General features: G+C 32.9%; 1 protein-coding gene across 1 annotated transcript; it reads left to right on the top strand.

Annotated features, from left to right (window-relative positions):
• The first annotated feature begins 16,005 nt into the window (after nucleotides 1-16,005).
• Nucleotides 16,006-16,491, top strand: LOC137808641 (uncharacterized). The gene has a single exon (XM_068609866.1). It carries the CDS (start codon nucleotides 16,006-16,008, stop codon nucleotides 16,489-16,491), a length of 486 nt encoding a protein of 161 aa, XP_068465967.1.
• Nucleotides 16,492-27,505: the final 11,014 nt, after the last annotated feature.

Raw genomic sequence — 27,505 nt, 5'->3', positions numbered from 1 at the left:
TTAATCTGGCAAGAAGAGCCTCGTAATCGGGTTGGTTATTGGTGGCCTTGAACCCAAACCGGAAGGCTTGTTCCAGTAGGAGATCACTGGGTCCTTCGAGGACGACTCCCGCTTTCATGCGGTTTTTTTCGACGAGTTGTTGATGTATATTGTCCATCCAGCTGAGAGGTCCAATAAAGGTGTGAGTTCGGCGGAAAAGTCGGCCAAACATTGAGACTTGATTGCACCTATCGGCTCGTATTGGATGTCGAACTCCGAGAGCTCAAATGACCACCCTATCACACGCCCTGCAAGGTCGGGTTTAGATAAAATTTTGAAAATGGGATAGTCAATTCTTACCGTGATGGAGTCGTTCTGGAAGTAAGGGCGCATCCGCCTGGCTGTTAGGACGAGGACGAGGGCCACCTTCTCTATCCTTTGGTACCTTGTCTCGGCTACATGGAGCTTCTGACTGACGAAGTACATCAGCCGTTCTTTTCTTTCCACTTCCTGAACCAGTGTGATACTAACAACTTCTTTAGAGACCGTTAGGTAGACCACAATTGGTTGGTCGGATCTCGGCTTTTGGATGAAAACTGGTGACTAAAGGAAGTCCTTCAGCTATTGGAAAATCTCCTCGCACTTTTCGTCCCAACTGAACTTAGCTCCCTAGCGGAGCAGCTGGACCATCGGCCTAGTTCTCTCGGCTAGCTAGGGGACAAACTTGGAGAGGTCGGTAAGACGCCCTATCATCTGTTGAACCCCCTTTATGTTTTGGGGGCTTTGCATCTCACAATCATTCGTCATTTTTCTGGATTGGCCTCGATCCTCGGTGGGTCAGCATGAAACCCAAAAACTTTCCTCGGTGAGGTTCCAAATGTTCATTGTTATCTTCCCGAACCTGTCGATGAATTCCCTCAACGACTCTCTCTTCTCCTACCGAATGCCAACCAAGGCAATGGAGGTCAGGTTGTGCGGCCAGCTGGTGGCAAACTACGTACCAAACTTGGCCACCAGCGTCTTGAAACAGTCTATCGAATTTGGGGGAAGTTTTGTGAACCAGCTCAAAGCCCTCCCTTCAGAGAGGTAGGGAACATTCGACATAAGATCGCATCATCTGATGCGTAGAAGCTCATGTGCGTAGTGAACACATCCACATGCTCATCGAGATTGGTCGTGTCATCGTAATGGTCCCTGTTGAACCTTTTCTACTTCTCTGGCAGTGGAGTCCAGATAATGAAGTCGGTAAACAGGTGTCGGTGGCTCGAACCCGCGGTCCCGATTATATTCAACTACTTGTTCGGGTGAGACTCACCATCCATCTCTAGAGTGGGAATCTTTCTTCGGCTCCTCAACAGTCTTTGGGCCGACAGGGGTCGTGAAGGACCTTCCAACCAGATTCGTCGGTTCCACTAAAGGTCCTCCTTCCATGATCTCTTTCATCTCCTCATTCTCCTTTTTTAGGGCAGTGATTTCCTCTTCATTCCTCCTGATAACCTTCTCATTTTTCCTCTTCATCTCGACAATCTCCTTCTGCAAAGCCAACAACATCGCCGTTTGTTCAACCTCAGACATCTTCTCACTTGCCATACTTCGGGTTGATACCATCTGCTAGCGTTCTTCACTTAGTTTCTCTCGGCCCCACGGTGGGCACCAATTGTTCTCGAATGGGGTTGGGGCTAAAAGAACTATTGGTATCGCTCTTTTACCGGTTGTTTGGTCTGGGCTTCAATTTTCCTCCCTACAAGCTTCTCTTTCCTTCTTCCTCGTCACACCTCTCGGTCTCCTTGCAGCCAGACTCGGATGGTACCTACAAAAGGCACTCCTACACTCAAGTCAACAAAGGGGTTCGACACTCGGTCATCAGAGTTTACTCTGTAGATAATGACGTACCTAATTCTTGGAATCTGTGATATTTATATTACCTTAGTGGGTATTACTCATTGGGTCGAACTAGGGAGTTGGACCGCGCTTAGGGCTGGGTTAATTAGCTCCTAGTCGTGGGTTAGCTTCGCTGACCTTGCTTAAGCCTGTAATTGTGTTTTGGTGTCGGTCAGCCCAATGATGGAGCCTGAGTCATGTGAGTGTTCATTCGGCACAATGGTGGGGCCGAGTCATGTAAACACTCGTACGACCCCTATCTGTACAATTTATATTACAATTCATATGATTTTTTTCTTACTTAGATAAGGAATGAATCAATTGGTATCCATTCAGATGATTTGAAATTCTTAACTATGGGTCTGATTGATTGTGCAAAGTAGTATAGTGCCTATAATGTTAATGGGTTCAAATTTCGTATATTGGAGTGTGACCTTTGGTTTAAAACACAAAACAATGGAGTGTTTGGTACATTTGGGACAAGGAGTTATACAAGTAGTAGTGATAATCAAATGCGGTTTAGGGGTGTGTTGTATTATGGTCGATTGATAGATAGAATTGAGATAAACTACCATGGTCAATTCTTAGTTGTTTTATTCAAATGTATGTGGATTAATACAACTACTTCTAGAGGGATCATGAGTGATGAGTATGGATTTACATTACTAAAATTTTCACGCTTGATCCACACTGGTGATAACAATGATGACGAGCATAACATCCAGGCATCAGAAGCTCAAATGGTGTATAATGTAGAAGATGAGTTTGATAAAAATTGGTGCATACCTGTACATTTAAAGCCCAAAGACTTGTACAACATGGTTGAAGATGATTTTGATAATTTTCATGAATCTGAGCCATTTGAACAACAAAATGTAGAAACATTATTTACAGATGTGGAAGAAAATATACAACTAACAAGATTTGTTTTACTATTTCATTTAATTTATTATCCTACAACTTTGAATTTATGTAATTATTATCCTTGTGATGCATGTGAAGCAATATTACCTTTGTAAGTGTTTTTATTATCCTTGTTATGCATGTGAAGCAATATTACCTTTGCAAGTGTTTTTATTATCCTTGTTATGCATGTGAAGCAATAATATCATCCATAAATTACATAAATTTAGGTGTTTATCTTATTGTTTTATAGACCACCTGAAGATGAAGAAACCAACAACAATAGTTCATCTGCAGTTTATCATCTATCTCATCCAGGTAATATGTTCAATTAAACATTTTGAGCTTTAATTTTCATTAATATATAATATTACATCTTCAAGAGTTTTATTGATTGTTAGGAATCTTGAAGATGAAATTTGCAAACTCAAGTAAGTCTAAGTCAGAAACTCAAGTGAGTAGTCATCCTTCAAGGCCTAGTACTCACCCTTCTTTACCCTTACCTACACAAAAGTATATTCATCTTGCACTTCTTCAACATACTTATAAACCTAGCTAGATGTATGAACTTTCATATAATTTATTTGTCATCTATCAATTGCATTCTTCAATATATTGATTAATTTGTAATTCACTTGTAATTTTGTGATTGATGTAGGACTTCAAGTACAAACTCCACCCCTAACTACACCTGAAACAAGTAATCCTAAAGGTATTTCATCTCCATTTCCCCATCCATCTCCCTTTGCACCTCGAGAAGGTACTAAATATGCTCACCTTGCACCTCCCACAACACCTCAACAAGTATTAAACGTGCTCCCCTCCCACCTTCAACTACATCTCAGCCAAGTAATTTGTGTTCACCTCTTTTTCAAATTTAATAATAATCACACCATTAGACTCAATTTTTTTTCATTGAGTTGATTTATTTTCAGGAACCTTGAAAGTTAATATATGTTCAACAAGTCAAACCAACTTAGCCCCTACATTCATTGTTCAACCTCCAATTGCACCTCAATTTGATTCTCATCCACCACATCAATATGTACATGTGCATGTACCAACAATACCTGATACATTAGATGTATATTCAGAAAATGAAGAGGAAGAAAATGAGGAAGTTGAGATGCAAGCACATCAACAAAGGCCTACAGCCCGCAAAAGAGCATGGCTCATTGATATCATTGGTAAGTCACTATATATCAAGTTCAAAATGGAAATTGTATAAAGCCACTATAAATTTGTTAAAATCATACAATGTTATATATAGTTATGCACTATTTTTTTTTCTTTTTAGTCTTATATCCCTTAGACACAAATGTTTTTAATATTTCACAGATGAGCAAGGAAAGAGAAACACAAAACAACTAACAATGATGTTTAGCATCTACCTCTTAATGAAAGGACTGTTGTGAAATGGAATAATGAGGGTCAACCAATTGCAAATGGTTGAGCATTATGAATAGGTTATTAGGTAGTATTGCAAGAAACTATAATGCATTTCCTATTGATTATTCTAGTTGGAGGAAGATTCCTGAAGTTTACAAAGAATATATACTTAAAAACACTATTCAGGTAAATCATGTCTAAAGTTATACTACAATTAAATTTTGTTATAATTATTGTTAATTTTAATTGTTGACTGTTTTGAAAGCTAAATTTGATGTCCATTCTGATGTTCATATAAACCATGTCCTTAAATCACTTAACACAAAATGGAGAGAACACTGACAAGAATTGTGGCACCAAAGGAATGATGGAACACGTACTAGAGATGAATTGATTACAATGGCTCCAAAAGGAATAGATAGAGATCATTGGGTTGTTTTTGTGGATTACCGTCTAAATTCAAAAACAAATGTACAACTAAAACATTTTTTAGGCATTTACATTCAAATTTATTAATTTTTATATGTTGATGATTAGGAAAATGCTCTAAAAAATAAAGAGAATAAGATAAAGCAAACTATTGCTCACATGGGTGGATCTAAGAGCATTGCAAGGAAAAGAGATGAAATGGTACAATAATACATATGTTCATGTCAAATTTATGTTTTAATCTCTCTTACCGTGTGTCATATAATTTTTTCTTCATTTTAATAGGAAAAATGAGTGTGGCCACAGGGTTAGTAGAGGAGATATATGGATAGATACACATAAGCATGCTAATGGAGTATTTGTGAGTGATAAAGTGAAGGAAATTAGTGTAAGTTCAATTCTAATAAAGTCTATAATTTTCAATAACACTTAATGTAAGTTTAATTTATTTCTTCTTGTGTTCTTTGTAGGAAAAAAATTCAAGCATATGAATTAACCTCATCATCATTCATATCTGAAGAAAAATATTAACAATCGATTCCTTAGCTTATGTGTTCGGAAGCCAAAAACATTGTGGACGTGTTAGGGATTTAGGTTTGGGTCCTTTACCTATCTAAAATGTTTGGCTACAATGCTCATTCGTATAATGAGACATCTTACAAAATCAGCTTCACTATTTATTACTTTTGATCATATTTTTTTTATTTGAAACACTTCTAGTGCCATTGTCATGCTCTCTACAAAGGAGTTATTCTCCTAAAATATCATCTATTTCCTTTAATATACTACCAGTTTCTATCACAATATATTTTGTTCTTCTGCATTAAAATGATAGAGTGCACATTGCAATAGTAACTACATCAAAAACTTTTAAATCAGCGAGAACGTTTGAGTCAATTTACTAATAATTTAAGCATTTCTCATAATTAAAACTACAAGAAAAAACTATATTTCCCATGGATAATTACCCATGAACTTTTTTGGTATGTAAATAGGTTTTTATCTACCAAATACTTCGTAGGTAATGTTATTGAACATTAAAAAAAGAGAAAGCTACTTTACGTACGAAAGTAAGGTGGTAGGAAAGTTTTTAATGTATTTTAAAGTATTTTCAAAATAAAAAAAATAAAAATTATATTTCCTCCTGAGAAACATAGTTTCCCTCCACCGAAACACTCCACTCTCTCACTAGCTCCCTTGACTGAAACAACTTTCCTAAACTGAAAGTGAGAATGTAAATGGAGGTTCTAAAATCCAAATCCAAGCCATCCAAACCGTGAGAATGTGAAAATCGAAACTGTAACACCTTCAAAGCTCTTCAAACCACTGAAACGGCCAAAGAATGAAACTTTGCAGTTCCCGTTTTCGTCTGTGTTCCTAGTCTCGGTTTCGTTCCAAAATTTGAACCCAAATTCGTGTTTTCCCAAATCTACACTGAAATCCTCAATTCTTGGTTTCAATTTGTGAAACCAAAAGCCCTAATCTGGTATTGGTGATTGTAAACCTAAATCCTGAATGGTGACTTTGAAAATGCAGTGAAAGCGTCGTCGTGGTGGCCTGAAAGGTATTGAATTTTTTTCTTTCGTTTATTGTAGGATAATGTTCAGGTGGATTACTTTACATTTAAAGTGAGTGGTGCGGTGGTGAGCGGTGAGCGGTGCGATGGCTCACCGCTTCCACCATTTGGAACCTATAAATAATACCTAATGTGATGGAAGAAATATAATAAGCAATAATACACATATTCCCTTACCTCTACTTCCTTCTCTGTTCACTATTCTGTTCTTTGTATTCTATTCTTTTCTTTTCTCTGTTCGGAATTCCCAATTGGGTTTCCTTCCTTGATCTTTATCTTGGGTTCAATTGGGAATCCTATATGAAATTTTTGTTCTATCAGTTTAGGGAATTTTACAATATACTTTAAATGTATTGATATTGATAACCTATTGTGATCTCATAGTGTTTGTTTCATATGGGACCTTGAAGTGGAGAAGCTGATATTTTGTTTTCTATCGTGCAGGATCAAAATTTGGATGTAAGTCTTCTTTTCCAAGAACTCGTACTGGCTCCTTCATATTTGGCTATTCAGTTCCTTCATATTTGGCTATTCAGCTGAACTCATTTGCGGTAATGAAGGGTATGACATGATGAACAAGGGCAATGTATGGGCATGGAATTTTGTAGCAATATATTTCTTAATATATTACATATTCTTTCAAGTCTTTATATATTTCTTTCCTTTTTTTTCAGATGTTGGTATGTTACAATGTTTAGTCTATATTTCAGATGTTGGTATGTTACAATGTTTAGTCTATAGACTTTTGTGTTCATATGCAAAGTTGCTCTAATAAATGGAAGCGAGCTAGCCTTAGCCCTTTTGAACTTTGAAGAATAAACATTTATCTTAAAACTAGGTGTTATCAAATGATTTGGATTGGAAGTGACATTAGTAAGAATACTATCTTCTAGATAAATAGTCATTTCTTATTGTCAATGATAAAGTGTTTTAGATATTGGGGTTAAATATTTTATGTTGACACAGATCTCTGAGATAAAGATAGTTGAAGTTCCTGATGTTGACTTATCGAAAGTTGGGGTTACAAAGTTTGGAAGCTTGAGTGTGGAAGTAATAGACCAGTCTTTGACTATCTGGAGTTACTGAAGGTGAAAATAATTTGTTTGCATCGTTATAATCTTTGAGTTACATACCACTATAATGTAAAAATGTAATAGAATATTTCACTTGAACTAGATCTCATTCTTGTGCTTTTTACTTAATTTATTTATTGGTTTGTTATATTCCTTGCAGACAGTATTTGATTGTTAGCTAATCCAAGGTTCTTCTTTGTCGTCCAGATTGTAGGTTCATCTTGTTCCCTAAATATTGCAAATATTGAGTTATTTGGGGTTAAATGTTGCTTTGGATTTTATTCCTTTTTAGTGTACTTTTTTATTTTGGTCTTAAAGATCAAAGTCACTCTACAAATAATGGCTTGTGTACATAGTTTGCTTTGTCCCACAACCCTCTTCACATTACTATATAGTCTTTACTTGTTTATTTTGGTCTTAGAGGTCAAAGTCACTATACAAATAATGGCTTGTGTACATAGTTTGCTTTGTCCCACAACCCTCTTCACATTACTATATAGTCTTTACTTGTTTATTTTGGTCTTAGAGGTCAAAGTCACTCTATAAATAATGGCTTGTGTACATAGTTTGCTTTGTCCCACAACCCTCTTCACATTACTATATAGTCTCTTCACATTAGCATGAACCAAAGGTCATTGGATCCAAACATAGTCGATGCCTATGACTTAGAGAAGAAGAAAGGATTGATGGGATGTTAAATGTTGATCATTGTATTTGTGATGGGAATATTGAATTTCTATTTCATTATGATATATGTTTTTCATGCTCTTTTCTGTGATTAATTTGTCCTATCTTTTCAATTTGTCATCTGAATCAAGTTAGTTGTACTTCAAAAAATTTGTAGTTTGATGAGATTGTTTTGTATTAACAATGAGTATTATTTGAATTGCATTACTTTTGTAGTCTCACATTAATTATTTATACCTTACTCCCCCTTGTATTTTTTAAATGCAAATAGAATGAGTAAATGAGTTATTAAGACCTTTATATGTTGATGAATTATTTTTTACAGTAAAATATAAAGTTAAAGAAATAGGAGTCCAAATTCTAGTGCAGATGGTTAATGATTTATTTTTATAAACTTACATGTCATATACATCTTCATGATCTTACTGGCATTATTGTATTCAAATTTCTGAAGAAGGATGAGTAAATACAATAAAATGGAAGCACTTGAGAAAGCTGAAAAGGACTTAGCAGCTGTGACAGATCAGTATGTGTCACGATAGTGGAATAATAAGGCTTTATGGAATGAGTAGTTCATTCAAAGAAATAGTTTCTAAAAGTAAGTTATAGGTGTTTGGAATGAATGTGTAAGTTATAGGTCTGACATGTGTCTTTTCCTTTTTTGTCTTGAACATTTAGGAACTCTTAATGTCTACCCTTTGTTGTAATTTGGTAATACTAGTGCAGAACATTAAAATGATCTATTGAGACATATGGTCATGAAATATGGAATCATTAAAAGGATCTTGCAATCTTGTATGTTTTTCCCCTTGTTATGTGAGACTGTTCACTTCCTTGAAACTTTTCTCCCTTCACTTCCTTATATCTTCTAACAACATGACAAAGTTGTTCCTATGCTCCCAGTTGTTTTCAATAGGGGCCAAAATAGTGCTTTTCACATGTTATGGCAGTGCTACCATGATTTAGATTTCAAAATTCTATTTCTACCACTAAAGCAACATTGTTTAGGTTTTTTCGGATACAACTGCAGTTTCTCTCCTATTTTGTATTACATTTTTCACTTAATAGATATAGTATTTGAATCAGTTCCTTGTTTACCATTCCATGAAAAGGTACCTTTGTTTCTTTCCACTTTATTACAATTTTTTTTTCTTCCTGTGTTATGTTCTTCTTGATTCACACTGCAAATTTTTATCTAATTCATCTTTTTTTTTTTTCATTTTATTACTATGCTTTTATGCCTTATTGATGGTGATTGTGTGTATAAAGTGGGACTAATTATTTATCTTAAGTTTCTTTAGTTTTCTTTTTTTTGTTTGAGTATTCATTTGTCTAATATATGAACTATTTGTTCGTATTTAAAATGATGATCATCCTGCTATAATGATTTCAAAGTTGGCCACTTTGTGACATATGAGATCTAAAACTGTGGTTGCCACATTGTTTGCTCCCAAAAAATTTCACCAATGTTCCTTCTATTTTTACTCCCAGCTTTTGTACCACCTTAACCAATACCTGGAAAAACCAGTACCAATGTTCCTTCTATCTGCTTCCTTTTCCTGTTACTTCTACCAATGAGACACACCAAGGCTGAATAGCTCTAAAGGACATGAATCATTTACACACAGCTCTAGCACACCCTTGCCTATCAAGAGAAAATCTTCAAAAAACAACCCTCTCCAGCACCTACTTCTCTGACCTGCAGACACACCGCAGGCTTATTGCTCATGATTGTGCTTAGATACTCTAAATCAGAATTCTTAGATTACTGTAAATTAAAACATCATTCTAGAACGATTATACCACCTAGATACCACCTTATAGAAGGCTTATTCTGCATGCCTTCAATGTGGTTCTGCTATACCTCCTAGATGGTTTAGGTAGCAGCTCATCAACCTCTGACCACACCTTTTCCGCCCTTAGCCACTCCAGTTTGTTTCTTGCATCTCCATCTTGTCAAATTTCCTTACTCCAAGTCCTCAGACCACACCTTTTCCACCCTTAGCCACTCCAGTTTGTTTCTTGCATTTCCATCTTGTCGAATTTCCTTACACCAAGTCCTCAGAGACTGTTTCAACTCATATTATAGGGATTTATTCAATATTATTGTTTTGTCCTTTGTATGAGTAGTTTCATATTAATAACTAATATAAATTATTAATGTTAATCTACCTGTGTGTAGTTGAGAAAAGAAGATATCGAAGTTAAACTGTAGTTGAGAAAAGAAGGTGTAGTTGAGAAAAGAAGATATTGAAGTTGGACTATAGTTGAGAAAAGAAGGTGTAGTTGAGAAAAGAAGATATTGAAGTTGGACTTTTGGTGAAGATGAAAGTTGGGCCCAGAAAAGCATGTGAGTATGTTTATATCACAATTTATTTATATTATATTACAATTTATTTATGTTGATAGTAGTGATTAGGCTAAGAGTTAGGTACTGCAGGTTAGATTACAAATTAATTTTTTTATGAAATAAGTTTATTTTGTAAAGAAGTTCATTTCATTTTCTTTAAAAAAATTTCTATACATACAAAAGTGTTCCTGAGAGAATGTCATCCTTCTTTGGGGTCTGAAGTCACAAGTTTCATGTTTCATGTTTGTTGTTGTGTGATCAACTTCACCAGCTAATAGCAAACAAGGCTAGATATAGTAGAAATTCATAAACTTTAACATTAGGTAAGTGGATGAAAATGAAATTGTAACACTAGATCTGTAACATTGAATATATGTTAATGAAGGCAATGATGTTAAAGAAAATGATCCCTTTCAGCCAAATTGTTTTAGCGTTTTGATTTAAATATTCTTATGATATGTTAGAGTAGAAATGAAAATATTAGTCTCAATTAATTATCTTTAATTACCTTTAATATGGGTCTAATTAACATAAGAAATTTACAAAATTTACATCACACAATCATGGGCACATGTCTTATTGTTTGTAAACATTTGAAAGCAAGAAAACCAAACGGGTCAATCCTAGTTTTGCTCTCAAGTTTTCAACCACCTCATGCACAATAACACATTTACCAAAGTCTTCTAAAATAAGGAAATTCTAAACTCCATCTTTGTGATTTTATTTTGTAAATTTTGAATATACCCTATTTTTTCCTACAATATTGTGATGGCTATTTAAAAATTTAGAAACCAAAAATGAATTTCTTAGATAAAAAAAACTGTTAATAATCACTTGAAACGAATTTTGTAAAGATAGTAAATCAAACAAAGTTTATATTTGTGGTATAAAATTCCTATAAATATTTGCTATAAAATCATTATAAGCATAATTAAGAGCAAATAAGGAAATTTTTTAGAATTAATTTACTATACATTACAATATACATTACAATTTGACAGTATACAATTATTGATAAAGAGATTTTTCTTTTTTGTATTTTGGGTAATGCAGTTAAGTACCTATTCTCTTAGGTTGTTGATTGTTGGGATATCATTTATCTATTTTTCTTTCTCAACTTCTTTTAGTAGATATTATCTTGAGTAAATATTTTCAAAACAAACTAATATTTTTGTATTATAATTTTGACTGAACTTTTAAAATTGCAGGATGTTGCTTTGAAGGTTTTAAACAGTTAAGGATTTTTATCATATCAGTTGAAAAAGAGGTAAGTCTTTCTGAAATAGATTAAATAAGTATACTCATATGCGTATCCATTGCAATTTATTAGGATCTACATTATTTTCACTAATTGGTTACATGTTGAACCTCTCTTAGTAGAATAAGTCGGTCCAAAATTTGCTTTATTTTTTGTTTTTTTTTTTTTTTGTTTTGTAAATGGTACTAATTGAAATTACATACTACATAGACCGACCTGTAGTTTATGATAATTGTTTGGACCTATAATTTATGATAATTGTTTGTTTATATCATAATGGAGAAAAGTAGATTAGGAAGTGACTGATGTCCTGCATAGAACTTATATAAGTAATTGATGTTGTCATATAATGCAATAATTTAGGAAACTCTTTATTATTAAGAGATATCTTTATATTGGTTTAAGAGATGCTTTGTTCATAGATATAACTCTGAACAAGATACAAGCCAACATTTTTTAACACAATTGATTTTTACATTACTTGCTAGTTCAGCTTAAATACAAATGTTAAATAATTTATAATACTCTTTTTTAATACATTAAAGGGCTAAAAGCATCTTTGTGGCAACTTCAATCTTTAGTTGTCATTGCTTCAGAACATGGAATGGTTTCATGTAAATCGTAGTTGGATGTACGATAGATGCTATATTGGCAGAAGGGGTTTAAAATAAAGTTTTGTGAATGGGGTTGAAGAGTTTGTCATTAAAGCTTGTCAACAACAATCTTATTTGAGTGAAAGGAAGCTTAGATGTCCATGCAATAAATGTGAATGTAAAAAGATTTTTCCAATTGAAATGGTCAAGCTTCACCTCTATAAAAACGGTTTCATGTATGATTATTATATTTGGATTCATCATGGTGAACAAGTGCCACATGTTAATGACAATCACGATGAAGTTCGTGTTTCAAGTAGTGATGTACATGTGGATGAAAGTGAACAATTTGTAGCAATGCAAGACATGGTGTATGATGCTCTTGGGCAACATAAGAGATTTGAACCATCTAATTTTAATAACAGAGAGGAGCCTCCCAATGAAGAAGCTCAGAGATTTTATGATCTGTTGTTATAGGCTAATGAGCCATTGTTTGAAGGGGCTGTAGATTCTAAATTATCAATGTGTATGAAATTGTTAGCTTGCAAGTCTAATTGGAATGTTCCCAACCAATGCTTAGATTTTATCACAACAATGTTGTCGGATGCTACACCAATAAAAGAGGGTTTTCCAAAAAGTTATTATGATGCTAAGAGGTTAGTGTCAATGTTGGGGTTGAAGGCTAAGAGGATAGATTGTTGTGTAAAAGGTTGTATGCTTTTTTATGACAATGAATATGGGAAAAATGATGGACAACTATTACAATGTATATTTTGTCATCATGCACGGTATCACGACCCAAAAGTTGGAACAAGTAAAAGAAAACCAATTTCTCTAAAAAGAATGTTCTATTTTCCTATAATTCCAAGATTACAAAGACTGTTTGCATCCATGCAAACTGCAGGACAAATGACATGGCACTATGATAATAGAAGGCCTTCGGGTGTGCTACGACATCCCTCAAATGGTGAAGCTTGGAAACATTTTGATTAATTAAATCCTGAATTTGCTGTTGAGCCACGTAATATACGACTTGGTTTATGCTCTGATGGATTTAATCCATATATTCAAGCATCTGCAAAACCTTACTCTTGTTGGCTAGTAATTGTCACCCCATATAATCTTCCTCCTGAAATGTGTATGTCTAAACCCTATATGTTTTTTATTTGTCTCATTCTCGGTCCACATAATCCCAAGGCTCGTATCGATGTTTATTTAGAACCACTTATCGATGATCTTAAAAAATTGTGGAGTGGTGTTCAAACATACGATATTTCAAGGAAGCAAAACTTTATGATGCGAGCAAGTCTAATGTGGACAATTAATGACTTCCCTGCATATGGCATGTTGTCTGGTTGGGGGACTCAAGGTAAATTGGCTTGCCCATATTGCATGGAGCACGCAAAGGCCGTTAGATTAGAACATGGAAAAAAAATAGTTGGTTTGACTCACACCGTAGGTTCTTGCCTAATGATCATACATTTAGGAGGAATAAAAAGGCTTTCAAAAAGGACAAAGTTGAAATGGGTGGACCACCACCTATGTTGACATCTGAAAAGGAATCTACCAACAGTCATAGATGAGCCTCACATGTCCAAATTACCAGGTTATGGAGAGTGGCATAATTGGACAAAAAGAAGTATCTTTTGGGATCTTCCATATTGGAAAGATAATTTATTGAGACACAATCTTGATGTTATGCATATAGAGAAAAATTTCTTCGACAATATATTTAACATCGTCATGGATGTAAAAGGTAAAACAAAGGACAATGATAAGGCAAGAAAAGACCTAACATTGCATTATAGGAGACCTGATTTGGAGTTAAAGTTGCAAGCTAATGGGAAGATTCTAAAACCAAAAGCAAATTACAATTTAACTACAAGGGAATCAAAGTTAGTTTATCAATGGATAAAAGAACTTCGTATGCCTGATGGTTATTCTTCAAATTTGGCAAGATGTGTGGATGTAGACAAAGGGAAAATGCTTGGGATGAAAAGTCATGATTGGCATATATTCATGGAGTGTTTACTTCCTATTGCATTGCATTCATTACCAGTGCATGTTTTGAATCCACTTATCGAAGTTAGCCATTTCTTCAAAGATTTGTGCTCGGCAACAATGAAGGATCATGACTTGGTTAGAATGGAAGAAAATATTTCAATGATTCTTTGCAAGTTGGAGAGAGTATTCCCCCATGCATTCTTTGATTCAATGGAACACCTTCCAATTCATCTTGCAAATGAAGCAAGACTTGGTGGACCAGTTCAATATAGATGGATGTGTCCATTTGAAAGGTATGAAAAATATTATTGTTATTATGTCAAAATACTTCATTTATTTGTTTAAATCCATCTCCAATTTACTTAATTATAGGTTTATGGGTGATTCTAAACGCTCAGTGGAAAATAAGGCTCAAGTTGAAGGATCAATTTTTGCATCTTACTTGCACCGAGAAACAATTCACTTTTGTTCCCACTATTTCAAGAACTTCATGTTTGTCACCACGAAATCGTAGAAATGAAATACCTCGTGGAATTGAAAGTTTTCCATCAATGTTATCCATCTTTAACCAGCCTGGTCGTTCTTCAGGAAAAAAATTAATCCATTGGTTCAACCATAAAGAATGGAACTCTGTCCATGTTCATATTTTGATCAATTGCAACGAAGTCAAACCATACCTCGAGTGAGTATATCAAATAATTGGCTTCAATTTTTTACAAAACTAATCCTCTAAATAAACCATTCTTGATTGTGTTAATATGTTTCACAGTTCATTCTTGCAATCTAAACAAATAAGCTCATCAAATGCATCAAATGATATACATGCACATTTCCCTGAATGGTTTACGGGTCAGGTATGATCAAACTCAATGTGATTAAGTTATGTGTTATATAACCTAAAAAAATATAAATAAGTCAGTATCTCTTGCCTTTGTAGGTTACAAGTGAGCCTTTAAATGTAAGAAACATACACTTAAGGGAATTGTCATATGGCCCTTTCACATGTGCTAATGAATGGCACACTTACTTCGTCAATGGGTACAAATTTCACATTCATGCATGGAGCAAGGGGAAAAAAACAATAAACAGTGGTGTTTATGTAAAGGGGCTCACGGAAGGAGGCCATGATGATTTCTATGGAATCATTGAACACATATATGAGCTAGAGTACAATTCTTCGAGCTCCCCGAAGAAAGTGGTGGTATTTTATTGTCAGTGGTTTGATCCATCACATAAAGGTACAATAGTGGATCCTAAATATGGAATTATGAACATTCACATGGAGAAAAGGTATTTACCCTTTGATCCATTTATCATTGCACATAATGTAAGACAAGTATATTATGTCCCCTATCCAACATCAAGAAAGGACAAAAAAAGTTGGTGTGTTGCAATTAAAACAAAGCCTAGAGGTCACATTGAATCTCTTGATATGGAAGATGATGTTCCTTACCAAATAGATGAAATGTCACATGTAAATGAAGTAATTAAAGTTGAAGGTATTTCGGGATTCCAACATTCATAGGTTCATGTTGAAGAAGTGGAAGAAGATAATGAATTTCAAGATTTTCAAGAAGAGGACAATGAAGAGGAGTTTGAAGGTAGTGAAAATGGGGACACTAAAGATGATTATACTAGAGAGGATAGTGAAGATGGGCAACTTGGACGAAATGATTCAGAAGAAGACAATTAAGAACATGAATTTGATGATAATTGAATTATGTGTTATGATTACATTATGTGATTGTTAGTGTTGTTATTTTATTGTTTATGTAATAACATAATGATTATTTTGTGAATGAAATTTTTATTATGTTGTGTGTTTTTAATTGCAGTATGTTCCTTTCATTTATAATTGATAATATAATTTTTTTTTGTTAGAGATGTCTTCAGGAGGATGTGACCAACCAAAACCTTACTTATCTACTCAAAATAAGGGGAAAAGGGTAATGAAGAGTAAAAGGCCACGATATGTGCTTAAAGTAAATATCTCACCCCCACCAAATGCACCTATTGCACATGTACCTTCCTCATCCCCAACTCCTTCACATACATCTTCTCCTACCCCAAGTCACACACCTATCTCAAAAAATGTTGTACCTACAGCTGCATCTTTCCCATGTCCTAGGACTGCAAGCATACCCTCTCAATCAATAAGAGACATTTCTCCCACCACATCTTCCCCAACCCCAGTTGTGGCATCAGTGCCTTTTCCATCAGATACAGAACCCTCAACATCATCAGTACCATCACCATTGCCAAGGGTTACACCATTATCAACACCCTCACCGCTATCAATGCCTTCTAGAATCAATGATTGTGCTATTGGGGAAGGTGCACAGAGTTATCCTGATAGAGGTGATGCATAATCAAACATTGAGGATGACACTCTTGGTCATGCTCTTCCTATGATTTCACCTTATGGTCATGGGTAAGTAATGACCATAAATAAAATCTTTCACATTATTTCTTTTATCAATTTATTATCTAATAATTTCTTTATTACTTGTTTTTTTAAGGTTTCATCCATGTAGGGTTGCATCACAGGCAATCACATTCATCATTAAAGAACAATATTGTCAGTCATGGCTTACATGGGGTTCAATGACTGATGAAGACAGAGAAATCTTCTTCAAACGTTTGAAAGTATTTTTTTCTTATATTTAATATCAACAATACTTGTTATATTAGACTTGTTTCATTTAATTAAAATGTTTATTTCTTTTGGTATTGAGCATTTTGCATAATTGAATTCTCAGTTATTATTTCTTTAAAGTGTTCTATTAAAAAATTCTTCACATTTTTAACCACAAATTTTGTGTTTACATAGGAAAAAAGTCTGTTGGAAACCTGAAGATGAGGAAAGGATTAAAAAAAACTTCCACTCAAAAGTTGCACATAGGTTATCTGAAATGTTCATGGAAGCTAGAAAAAATGGAAAAAAGCCTATTTGGATGTTTGATGATGTGTGGACTTCTTTGCTGTCCCAGTGGAATTCACTTGACTTTCGATCCAAGTGTATTCAAAACCAAAAAAATCGAACATCTGACACGGGTGGTTCTTTACACACAGGTGGCTCCATTAGTACACATGAGCATGTCATTCGCATGGTATGTATTCACGAAATATATAAGTTGCATTGGAATTTGTTTGCAATTGGTTTTGAATTATGTTTTATGATTACATACTTATTCAGGAAGCATATAAGTTGCATTGGATATTGTTTGTAATTAGTTTTGAATTATGTTTTATGATTACGTATTATTCTATTATACAATGTATTATTCTATTATACAATGTTTGAAGGTTAGATATTTGATAATAGTACTTTGGATTATATCAAGTTTAAGAAGTTGGATGATATTCTTTTGCATAAGAATAATATTATTTATGTTTGATGTTTATAGGCAAAACAGTTAGGTCGTCCTGCATATATTGATGAGGTATTTATGTAGACTCATACGAAAAAGTAATGGTGAATTTCTTGATGAAAGATCGAGATGTACACACGTGAGTTATATTTTGTTGTTATTTTTCTTTATTTTAGTTACATATTGTACATATGACATTATTTTTGTGTATCAATAATAGGAAGAATTTCATAGTAGACTTTCCCAAGTCAGATCAGAGGTTTGTATATCAGAATCTGGATCATCCCCCATAGATTCTGCAGAGGAAGACAAAATTAGACTTGAAAGTTGGCTTCTTGCCGCAGGTGGCAAGAAGAAAGGTCGAATCTACAGGGTTGGAGACTTGGCTCATAACTTTAGACATGGTAATAGTCTCACCTATAATCAACCTTCAACTTCCTTTGAGGATTCACCAAGCGTTTTGTTGCTAAAGGAAGAAGTTCGAAATTATAAGGAACACAATGATAAACTCATCGAGCATGTGAAATCATTGGTTAGTATCATTCTTCCTTTCCTTCCTCCTGAAGCACGAAGTTCCGTTGCACAACAATCTCAACAAGTACTATCGCCACAAGAACCACCAAGACAAAAGGAACCACCTACGCAACAACAACATGACGATAATGATTATGCATACTATTAGGATTAGGATTATGTTTGTAGTTTTTTTGAACAACAAATTACATTACAAGTTCACTTGACTTTTGAATTGGGATCTTTACTTATGTTTCAAGTTTGTTTGGATTTTTAGATGTTTCAAGTGGACTTGACTTTTATATTATGTTATGTTTGAATTTGAAATTAAATATGTGTTGCATTAAATTATACAGGTTTTAAAAAGAACATTCATTTTCATGGATGTACATGCTTATTTACCTACGGACTGCTATTCATGGGTATTACCCACGGACTGCTGTTCATGGATATTACCCACGAACTGTTGTTACCCACAGGTTCATATTTCATAGGTAAATTACCGACGTCAACATTACATACAATTTTTTTTCTTGGTCTTTAGGTAAATCAGTTTCTTTTTATGTAGTGTAATGCTTGGGTCAGCTCACAACCTACATGTCCCTTTTCTAGTTTATCTCAATTTTAATTTCCAATATCTATATACTTCTTTTTGCTCTATTTTTTTTAAATTTTTTAATTTTTTTTAGTGATGGGGTTCAATGGTAGTAGGAGCAATAATAATATAGATGCAGACAAAAATGGTATTTGTCACAGCCTGTATCATCCAAATAAATTATGACAACGAAATGGCAGATCACATACTTAAATATACCTTCCACTACTTACGTACAATTATTTACGTAAAATAAATTAGTTTTTTATGACTTAAGTTGTCTTAATTAATTAAGGTTTGGAGGGAAATAATAGCGGTCTGAGAAGCAGTGTGTGCAGGAATGTGAGAAAGGGAGAAAAAACACATAGTATGATACTTCGTCTTCTCATTCTTCAAAATAATACACAAATTACATTAATAAAAACTTAATTTAGGGCAACATGCTTGAAACAATGTGTTTCTTAGACAATAATGTGCTTTAGTATAAGGTAGGTGGGCTTATTGTCTAGACCAACATATTATATTAGTGATGTCTCGAAACTTTTTAGTTTAGTTGCAGGATAAAGGACCAACAGCATCTGATGACAATCACATGTCTAAAATCATTCATCAAACTTTCAATATTATATTTTTGCACTAGTCCATATAATGTTTTCCAATGTTGTTGAATAAATGCGAGTGACATTTGGGAGGGATCACTCATTTATTTCTTTCATAATATTATTTAATTTTATTAATTTTGTGTTCTAAATTAGGTTTATATATTCACATTACAGTTAATGAAATGAAGGTAGTGATAATTTTTTTTATAAAACTATTTAAAAGATTTACTCATGATTTTGCTATGTTTCATACATCACCTGTAATATTTAATTTTTTATTAAATTAATATATATATTATATTATAATTGGAATGCTATTTATTATAATTATTTTTATATATTAGATATCCGATAAAGGAAGTGTTCTTAACTATGAAACAAATTATCAACATCAAAAATCATAGTTGAAGAATGTTATTCAGTAGAAATTATTTTATTATTCACTTTATGAGGTTTCATAGGTTTTAGTTATTTGTGGGCACTGTTTTGTTTGTATGGTACACGAAGAAGGTTAACAAGGAAGGAAAAAAATTGATACTTTACTTTCTCTTCCATTTTGCAGATCATCTGAGAAAAAAATGGGACAAAAGTCTCTTGAGGATGAAAGTCAATTATATAAAGAACTTAAAAAAAAATTGGAACTATTCCTATTTGTTTTCTTTTATTATATTTTATCAATTTGTCTTTTTTCTAATTTTAAAACAAAGTATCATACTTCTTTATGAATCATTTTCTCTAAACTATATAGAGATTTTCAAGTAGTTTATATGATTAAAAAACAATAGTAATTTGTTTTAAGATTAAAAAATAACCAATGGTAAAGAGATGGTGGGGATTGGTTGCTGAGATATTGCAATCGTCGGATTCTATAAGTGATCATTAAAACATATTGGTCACACGACACACCAAAATTTTGAAAGTAGCCTTATCGTTAGGTATCATGTGGGAGTATTTTTCTCATATAGCACTATTTTTACTTTTATTTTCCAATTATTTTGTTTTTATTTTCTTATTTAGCACTATTTTATTTTTATTTCCCTATCTAGCACCGTTTTAAAAGTAGAAAGGAATTAATAAATTAAAAAAATGATAATTTTAATTTTGGATGCATTAAAAAAATAAATGTATTGGTTGTAAAAAAATATTTTTAATGTTTAAAATAGTTAGAAATATAATTATTGAAGAAAGAAATGAGTTTTTATAAAATAAAAATAAAATGTAATAAATTAAAAATGTTTAGGTTAAAATTTAATATTTTTGTAAGAATGAAGAAAATAAAAAATTAAACCCTACAATAACATAAAAGTTGAATCTATAAACATAAATTAGTATTTATTTTTATTATTATTGATGATGTAATCATATTAATTTCAAGAAAAAAAAAATATAGGACATACTTATAAAAACCCAAAGTCAATTAGTATTAATTAGCAATGGACACACAGATAATATTGAAGTGTCTACCCTAAATGCAAAATCCTAAAAAAAATAATATAAATACTACACTTAATGCTTAAGATTTTGAATATTTTAGAAATTTTATATATTTCAAATTTTTATTTAAATAGGAATTTAAATATTTAAGATTTTTATTTATTTAAGATTTTGCATATTTTATGAATTTTATATATTTCATATTTTTATTTAAATAGGACATTAAATATTCATGATTTGTATTTATTTAAAATTTTAAATATTTTAGAAATTTTATATATCTCATATTTTTATTTAAAAATGACATCAAATATTTAAGATTTGTATTTATTTAAAATTTTGAATATTTCAATTTTTTTTTTTAACAATTTTCAATATTTACATATACAACCGTAAACGTGTAGTTGTTTTTTAAAATAATTATTTATTTTTTTATGTTTTTTTTTTATATTTAAGCATTAAGTGTAGCATTTATATTAGTTTTTTTTTAGGATTTTGCATTTAGGGTGGATACTGTGTGTTTATTACTAATTAATACTAATTGACTTTAGTTATTCTATAATTATGTCCTGTATTTTTTACTTGAGATTAGCATGATTACATCGTCAATAATAATAATAATAATAATAATAATAATAATAAATACTAATTTATGTTTATAGATTCAACTTTTAGGTTGTTGTAGGGTTTAACTTTTTATTTTCTTCATTCCTAAAAAATATAAACTAAATATTTTTAATTTATTACTTTTTATTTTTATTTTGTAAAAACTCATTTCTTTCTTCAATAATTATATTTCTAACTATTTCAATCATTAAAAAAATATTTACAACCAATACATTTATTTTTTTAATGCATCCAAAATTAAAATTATGAATTTTTTTATTTATTATTTTTTTATTACTTTTGAAACCATGCTAAATAGAAAAATAAAAAAAAGTACTAGATAGATAAATAAAAACAAAAGAGTGTTAGTTAGAGAAATAAAAATGAAAATAGTTGAGACAAAATACCTCGACATGTAGAAGTGAAATTCTGCCCTCATTCCATATTTACCTTACATATTTTGTGACCATCATTTCTCATTTATGGTGAATACCGTTTGTCCTTTTCTTATAGTAATGTTTTATATTTTAAAGGTGATTTTGAATCGAAAAAAAAAAATGTAACCATATAATATTACTAAAAATGTTCATTGTTATTTGTTGATTTGTTTAGAGGTGTGAAGGGGTTATGAGGATTCCTTGGATTAATGGATACTATAAAATGTTTTTGGAAAAAAGCTCAAAGGGCCTTTGAATTTATATACTTGAGTTTCCTTCTCTCTCTAATTGAAGAAACAATAAGGTTGGAAATTATTATACTATTTTGTATTATATTTTCGTTATTATTATGTAAAATTATTGTGATATTATCTAAATAATAAGATTTATAAGCATTACAATTTTCTTCTTATAATAATATTATTTAAGTGTACATAACAGGTTTATTTAACAACATAACTTATAGAGAAAAATCGTTGAGCTAATTTTATTATTTGTCACCTATCATTTTATATATGTACTTCCTAAAAGTAACGGGAGAATTTGAAAATTTCAGAAATAACGAGAGTTTCAAAACCGTCGGACAATAAATATTTTTTAAGGGTTTGTAGAAATCATTGGTAATTCGTTAGCGACCCGGATAATGTACTTAACGGGATTAAAACCGTCAGAAACGCTAAATATAATCTCATTTTTTTTAGTGTCTCAAAAATAATATTTAATAAAAGTTAAATTTTATAAGTAAAGTAAAACTAAAAATATATAATAAATTTTAAAAATCACACCAACTCGTGATTTCGTTATTTTGAGTTTTTAAGGTTATCATATTATTTTTTTTTGCCAGTTAACTCTAAATTTTGGCATAAAGTATTATAAATTAATAAATTAAATAATGAAACTCTTAATATTATCTTTATAGTTAGTTTAACTGTTTTAGGTGTGTTGACGTGTTTAAGCTCAATTCATTCTTGGTTAAGTCAAAATACACTGAGTCAGGTATTAAATCACAATCGTGGTGAAAAGGAAAAAATTATTTTTGAATTGATTCCAATTTCTATAAATACCATACAATTAAAATAAATATAAATTTATTATCAGATGTATAGTTCTTACAACAGGGACCGAGAACACTCGAAGCAAGTTGACAAGATTGCAAGTCTTTTAATCTTGGACTGGACTTCGTTTCTTCGTGGGCCGGATACTCTGGACCTCTCCTCTCGCTAGGTTCTTCTCGGCTTCTCACTCTGCTAGGTTCTTCTCGGCTTCTCCTTTCCACAGGTGGGGGGGTGTACCTGCAAGTCGCTCCGATGCCAAAGTCAGAAACGATATAACACTTATCAGATAAAATTCACTCTTACCTCTTTCTTACTCTAAACTCCTATTTATAAGGTTTCTTTAATGGGCTTTCCCCTTTACTCTTGGGCTTTCTTTCTACACCTTTTTTATTATTTGTGCACCCCTCTTGTAAGTTTTTATCTAATTGGGCTCTTATTTTTATATAATATTTATATTTTTGTTTTATTCTTTTATGTCTTTTTCACTTTCGGTCTAAACCTCTCGGTTTTAACCTAACATCTCTTAGTTGTTTTACTATGTAGTTCTCGGCTTCAACCTCTCGGTTTTAGCCTACCAGTACACTGGCCCCCCAAGACAGAAATACTTTAAGCTTAAAAAATATTTGTGTCTTAATAAAATATAATAATTTTGCCATTTGATTTTATATTAAATGCCTCGGTTTTTGTGTTGTAGCTTGCTGAGTTAAATTGATTTGACGTGAATTTGTTGTTTTAACCGTTAGATTATAAATTTTTGAACGGTTTCATATTGCTTACAACGTTTCGAATTCTAGGGTGTATTTTTGGGTTATAAATAGGTTCTTCTTTCAAACCTTTACGAAAGTGTGTTTCGTTGCCTATTGAAAAAAAAGGAGCTCATTTTCAATCTGTAATCAGTTCTTGCAAAGGTAATATGTCTCTTTCAAGTTTTTCTGCTTCTGATGATTTTTCGAGCGCGGGTGGTGAATCAACTGGGCGAGTGGTGCGAGAAGAAGATCATCGAGACTCGAAGTCTTCATCTGTTACTCCTTCTTGTATGAATGATTCAAATGGAGCACAGACTGTTGATGCTCCTCAAGAATTCAGCATTGTATTGCCTCAGAAAAATCTTCGTACAGGTTACCAATGGGTTAATCCTAAAGTCCGAGAGTATTTTTCGAAGTACCGTTCTGCTATCGAACTTCGTAGTTTTCTTTCCCATTCTCACATTTATTATTCTGACATTAAAAATGATATTATTTCTTTTCGGCGTGTTGGAGATGCCGATAATGTTTGTCATGGCCGAGAGGGTGATAGTTATGAATTTTTTTATTTTTATGCTTGCTTTTTTAGAGATCTTCATATTCGGTTGCCTTTGAACAACTTTCAAATAGGTGTTCTTAACTTTCTTAATGTTGCGCCTACTCAACTTCATCCGAATGGTTGGGCTGCGATGCAAGCATTTAGCATTTTGTGTAAATTATTATCGCTTTCTTCCAGTCTTGCTTCCTTCTTGTACTATTATAGCTCTCGGCCTGGGAAGCGGCCAGGGTGGTTATCCCTTATCAGTAAATCCAATGTTTGTTTCCTTAAACCTTTTACATCACCATACAAAGATTTTAAGGGGAGTTTTTTTAAAATTCTAATAGAGCCTGTAGGAAGAGAGTATTTTTTTGATGGAGATTCTCCAAGGTTTCCTCTGTACTGGACAAAGGATCCTATGAAGTTTAACTCAATATCGTTTCATTCAATGGGTGCGGCCGATCGTCATGTTATCGAAGTTTTTAGTCGGCTCTCGTACCAGGTTCCCACTCGCGCCTTGCTACAACTGTACACTTCACCAAATCCTCGAGAAGATCTTATTGGTACATGGTTGTTCCACATTTTCGCGCTTTATAGGATGAGTTTTTTAACTTAGCTAAATTTTTTATTGATTTTCAGCTTTGATGGCAAGCACTAATCTGAAAGCTCGATCTTACTTTTCGAAATTGCTGAACAAGGTGGGTGATGTAACTCCCCGTCGTGAGAATGTGGTGAATCTTGTGGTGGAAGAAGTCGTGGAACCTGTTGTGAATGTTGAAGTGGTTGAACCGATAAGTAATGTTGAGGCTGCCGGTCCTTCAAAGAAATCGAAAAAACGTGATAGAAATAGCAAGAGATCGCATTCGTTTTCTCGGCGCCATCGCCATGGTCAAAATGTTTCTTCCGAACCTCTCTCGGAAACGATATTTAGTGCTACAACTAAATATGCAAAGTTTGTTCAAACGTCTTTTGGTGAATCGTCTTACAACATGCTGAAGACTATGGATGCTGCTTCTTTGGCAGATTCTGTTATTGAATTGTCAAGCAGAAATCTTTTGATTGGAAAGATGATGAAGGAGAAGAATGGAAACTGTGTGGCTTTATCTGAGTTTGACAAATTGAAGAATGATTTTGCTGAGTATAAAGAAAAAATGAGCTCTTTATCTTTGCAGTTAGAAGGGATAAAAAAGCAGAAAAAGGAACGAGAAGTTGAAATAGAAGGTCTTGGAAAGAAAATTTCTGATTTGAAGAATGAGAACTTGAAATCTAGCGAAGAGAATGTTCAACTGTGTAAAGAAAATCAAGTCTTGAACGAAAAGGTATCGGCGTTATCTTCTGCGAATGATTCTGACAAAAACACCATCAAAGTTATGGATGAGGAGATAAATCAGCTGAGGACTAACGTTTTTGAAGCCGAAAGCTTTATCTTTGAACAACATAAACTTGGTTTTGAGAAGGCTCTTCAACAAGCAAAATATTTTTACAAGATTCCTATTGATGAAGGGAATTTTGATGTTAAGAAGGATTTTTATAATGGTGAATTAGTTCCTGCTAATGAGATTCCGGATAATGATGCCGAAGATATCAATATCGAAAATTAGGGGGATATAGATGTTAATGTTTTGTTTATAGTTTCTCGGTTTACATGACGAGAATGATTTGGTTTTGAAATGTTGATCTTATATATGGAAGTTTGCGTCCTTTTTGTAATCTCCTCTTGGAATCCTATCAGAAATTAAAGAATATTGTTCCTCTTTTTTAGTTTGAGTTATTGTTTGTTATTTACTAGATATTACGTTATGACTCTTACTTTCGGCATTTTACTGAATGTTATCAGAACCTTTCGGTTTTGTCCTCTCGGTTGTATGATAAACCTTTCGGTCGAACGCTATTGGGATTGTGCTTTCGGTTATTCTAGTTAAATGCTTTAAATGCTAAACTACAAATGCAACAAGATTACTAGTCGGTTTTTATTACCTTCAAGCAATAAGTCTATCTTTCGGTTTTTATTGCCTTGGAATAATTGCTACCTTTCGGTTTGTATCACCTTAAAGTAACAAGACTACCTGTTGGTTTTTATTATCTTCAAGCAATAAGTCTATCTTTCGGTTTTTATTGCCTTGGAATAATTGCTACCTTTCGGTTTGTATCACCTTAAAGTAACAAGACTACCTGTTGGTTTTTATTATTTGAAAACCATAAAACTACTTTTCGGTTTTTATTACGTGAAAACCAAAAAACTACTTTTCGGCTTTTATTTTATAGTGCAAAATGGAGAATTTTCCCACTCTGCAATTGTTAGGAGATTAACCAAAAACGTGGACCAGCTTGGGGCTTGACCTTTAATTTATTTTGGATAGATCTAACTCTTTCCTTTAATTGCCGAGGTTTGAATTAGATGTTGTGATCCTCTTGGTTTTATATCCATTGCTTGAAGATGTCTTGTGAGCGAGTTGAGGTAAGAATCGAAAAGACTGCTTTTTTCGGGAGGGATTTCACCTGAAGTGAAAGCATCCAGGACCGAAAAGAATTATGTCAATAATTTTGTCGGGAGGGATTTCACCTGAAGTGAAAACATCCAAGCCCGAAAAGAAGGATGTATATTTTTTCGGGAGGGATTTCACCTGAAGTGAAAAGCATCCAAGACCGAAAAGTAGTAAGTATTGTTTCGGGAGGGATTTCACCTGTAGTGAAAACATCCAAGACCGAAAAGAAAAGAATGAAAGTCTAATAAGATGATGTTACTTGATAATTCTTCTTGATTAGATGATAAGTATGCATACAAAAGTTTTTTGCTTACATCTTCTGTCTCAACTAAAATAGAACTTTAAATGACTCGCATTCCATGTATTTGGTATCACTTTTTCTTCTAGAGTTTCTAATCTATAAGCTCCGTTGTGTAAGTTTTCCATTATCCTGAATGGTCCTTCCCAGTTGGATGCCAACTTTCCATGTCGTGGATCTTTCCGAGCATCGGTGCGCATTCTCCAGACCAAATCCCCTTCCTTAAAATCTCTTAACTTTACTTTTGCATTAAACCTCTTCATTGCTCTTCTTTTTACTGCTGCTTCCTTTATTTTTGCTTGTTCTCTGAGTTCTTCAATAAGATCAAGGTCAGTTCTTAAGCATTCATTGTTGATATTCCAATCTTCCATTTTCCTTCGTAATGTTGGTTCAGTAACTTCTACTGGTAACATTGCATCTGTTCCATACGTGAGATTGAATGGTGTTTCTCCTGTTGATGTTTGTGGTGTGCACCTGTATGCCCATAATATTTCTGGCAACTTCTCAGCCCATAGACCTTTAGCACTTCCTAACCTCTTCTTTAACTGTCCGAGAATAACCTTGTTTGCGGCTTCAGCTTGTCCATTTGTTTGCGGATGTTCAACCGACGTGCTTGTTGACTTGATTCCCAAATCTGCATAAAATTCCATAAGTTTTTTGTCAATGAATTGTCTGCCATTGTCAGTTATAATGGTGTGTGGGATT

This window comes from Phaseolus vulgaris, chromosome 11 (assembly GCF_000499845.2).
Source record: "Phaseolus vulgaris cultivar G19833 chromosome 11, P. vulgaris v2.0, whole genome shotgun sequence".
In the NCBI taxonomy this organism is placed as follows: domain Eukaryota; kingdom Viridiplantae; phylum Streptophyta; class Magnoliopsida; order Fabales; family Fabaceae; genus Phaseolus; species Phaseolus vulgaris.
Note: the sequence above shows the minus strand (reverse complement) of the source record. Positions and strands in the feature narration are given on the sequence as shown.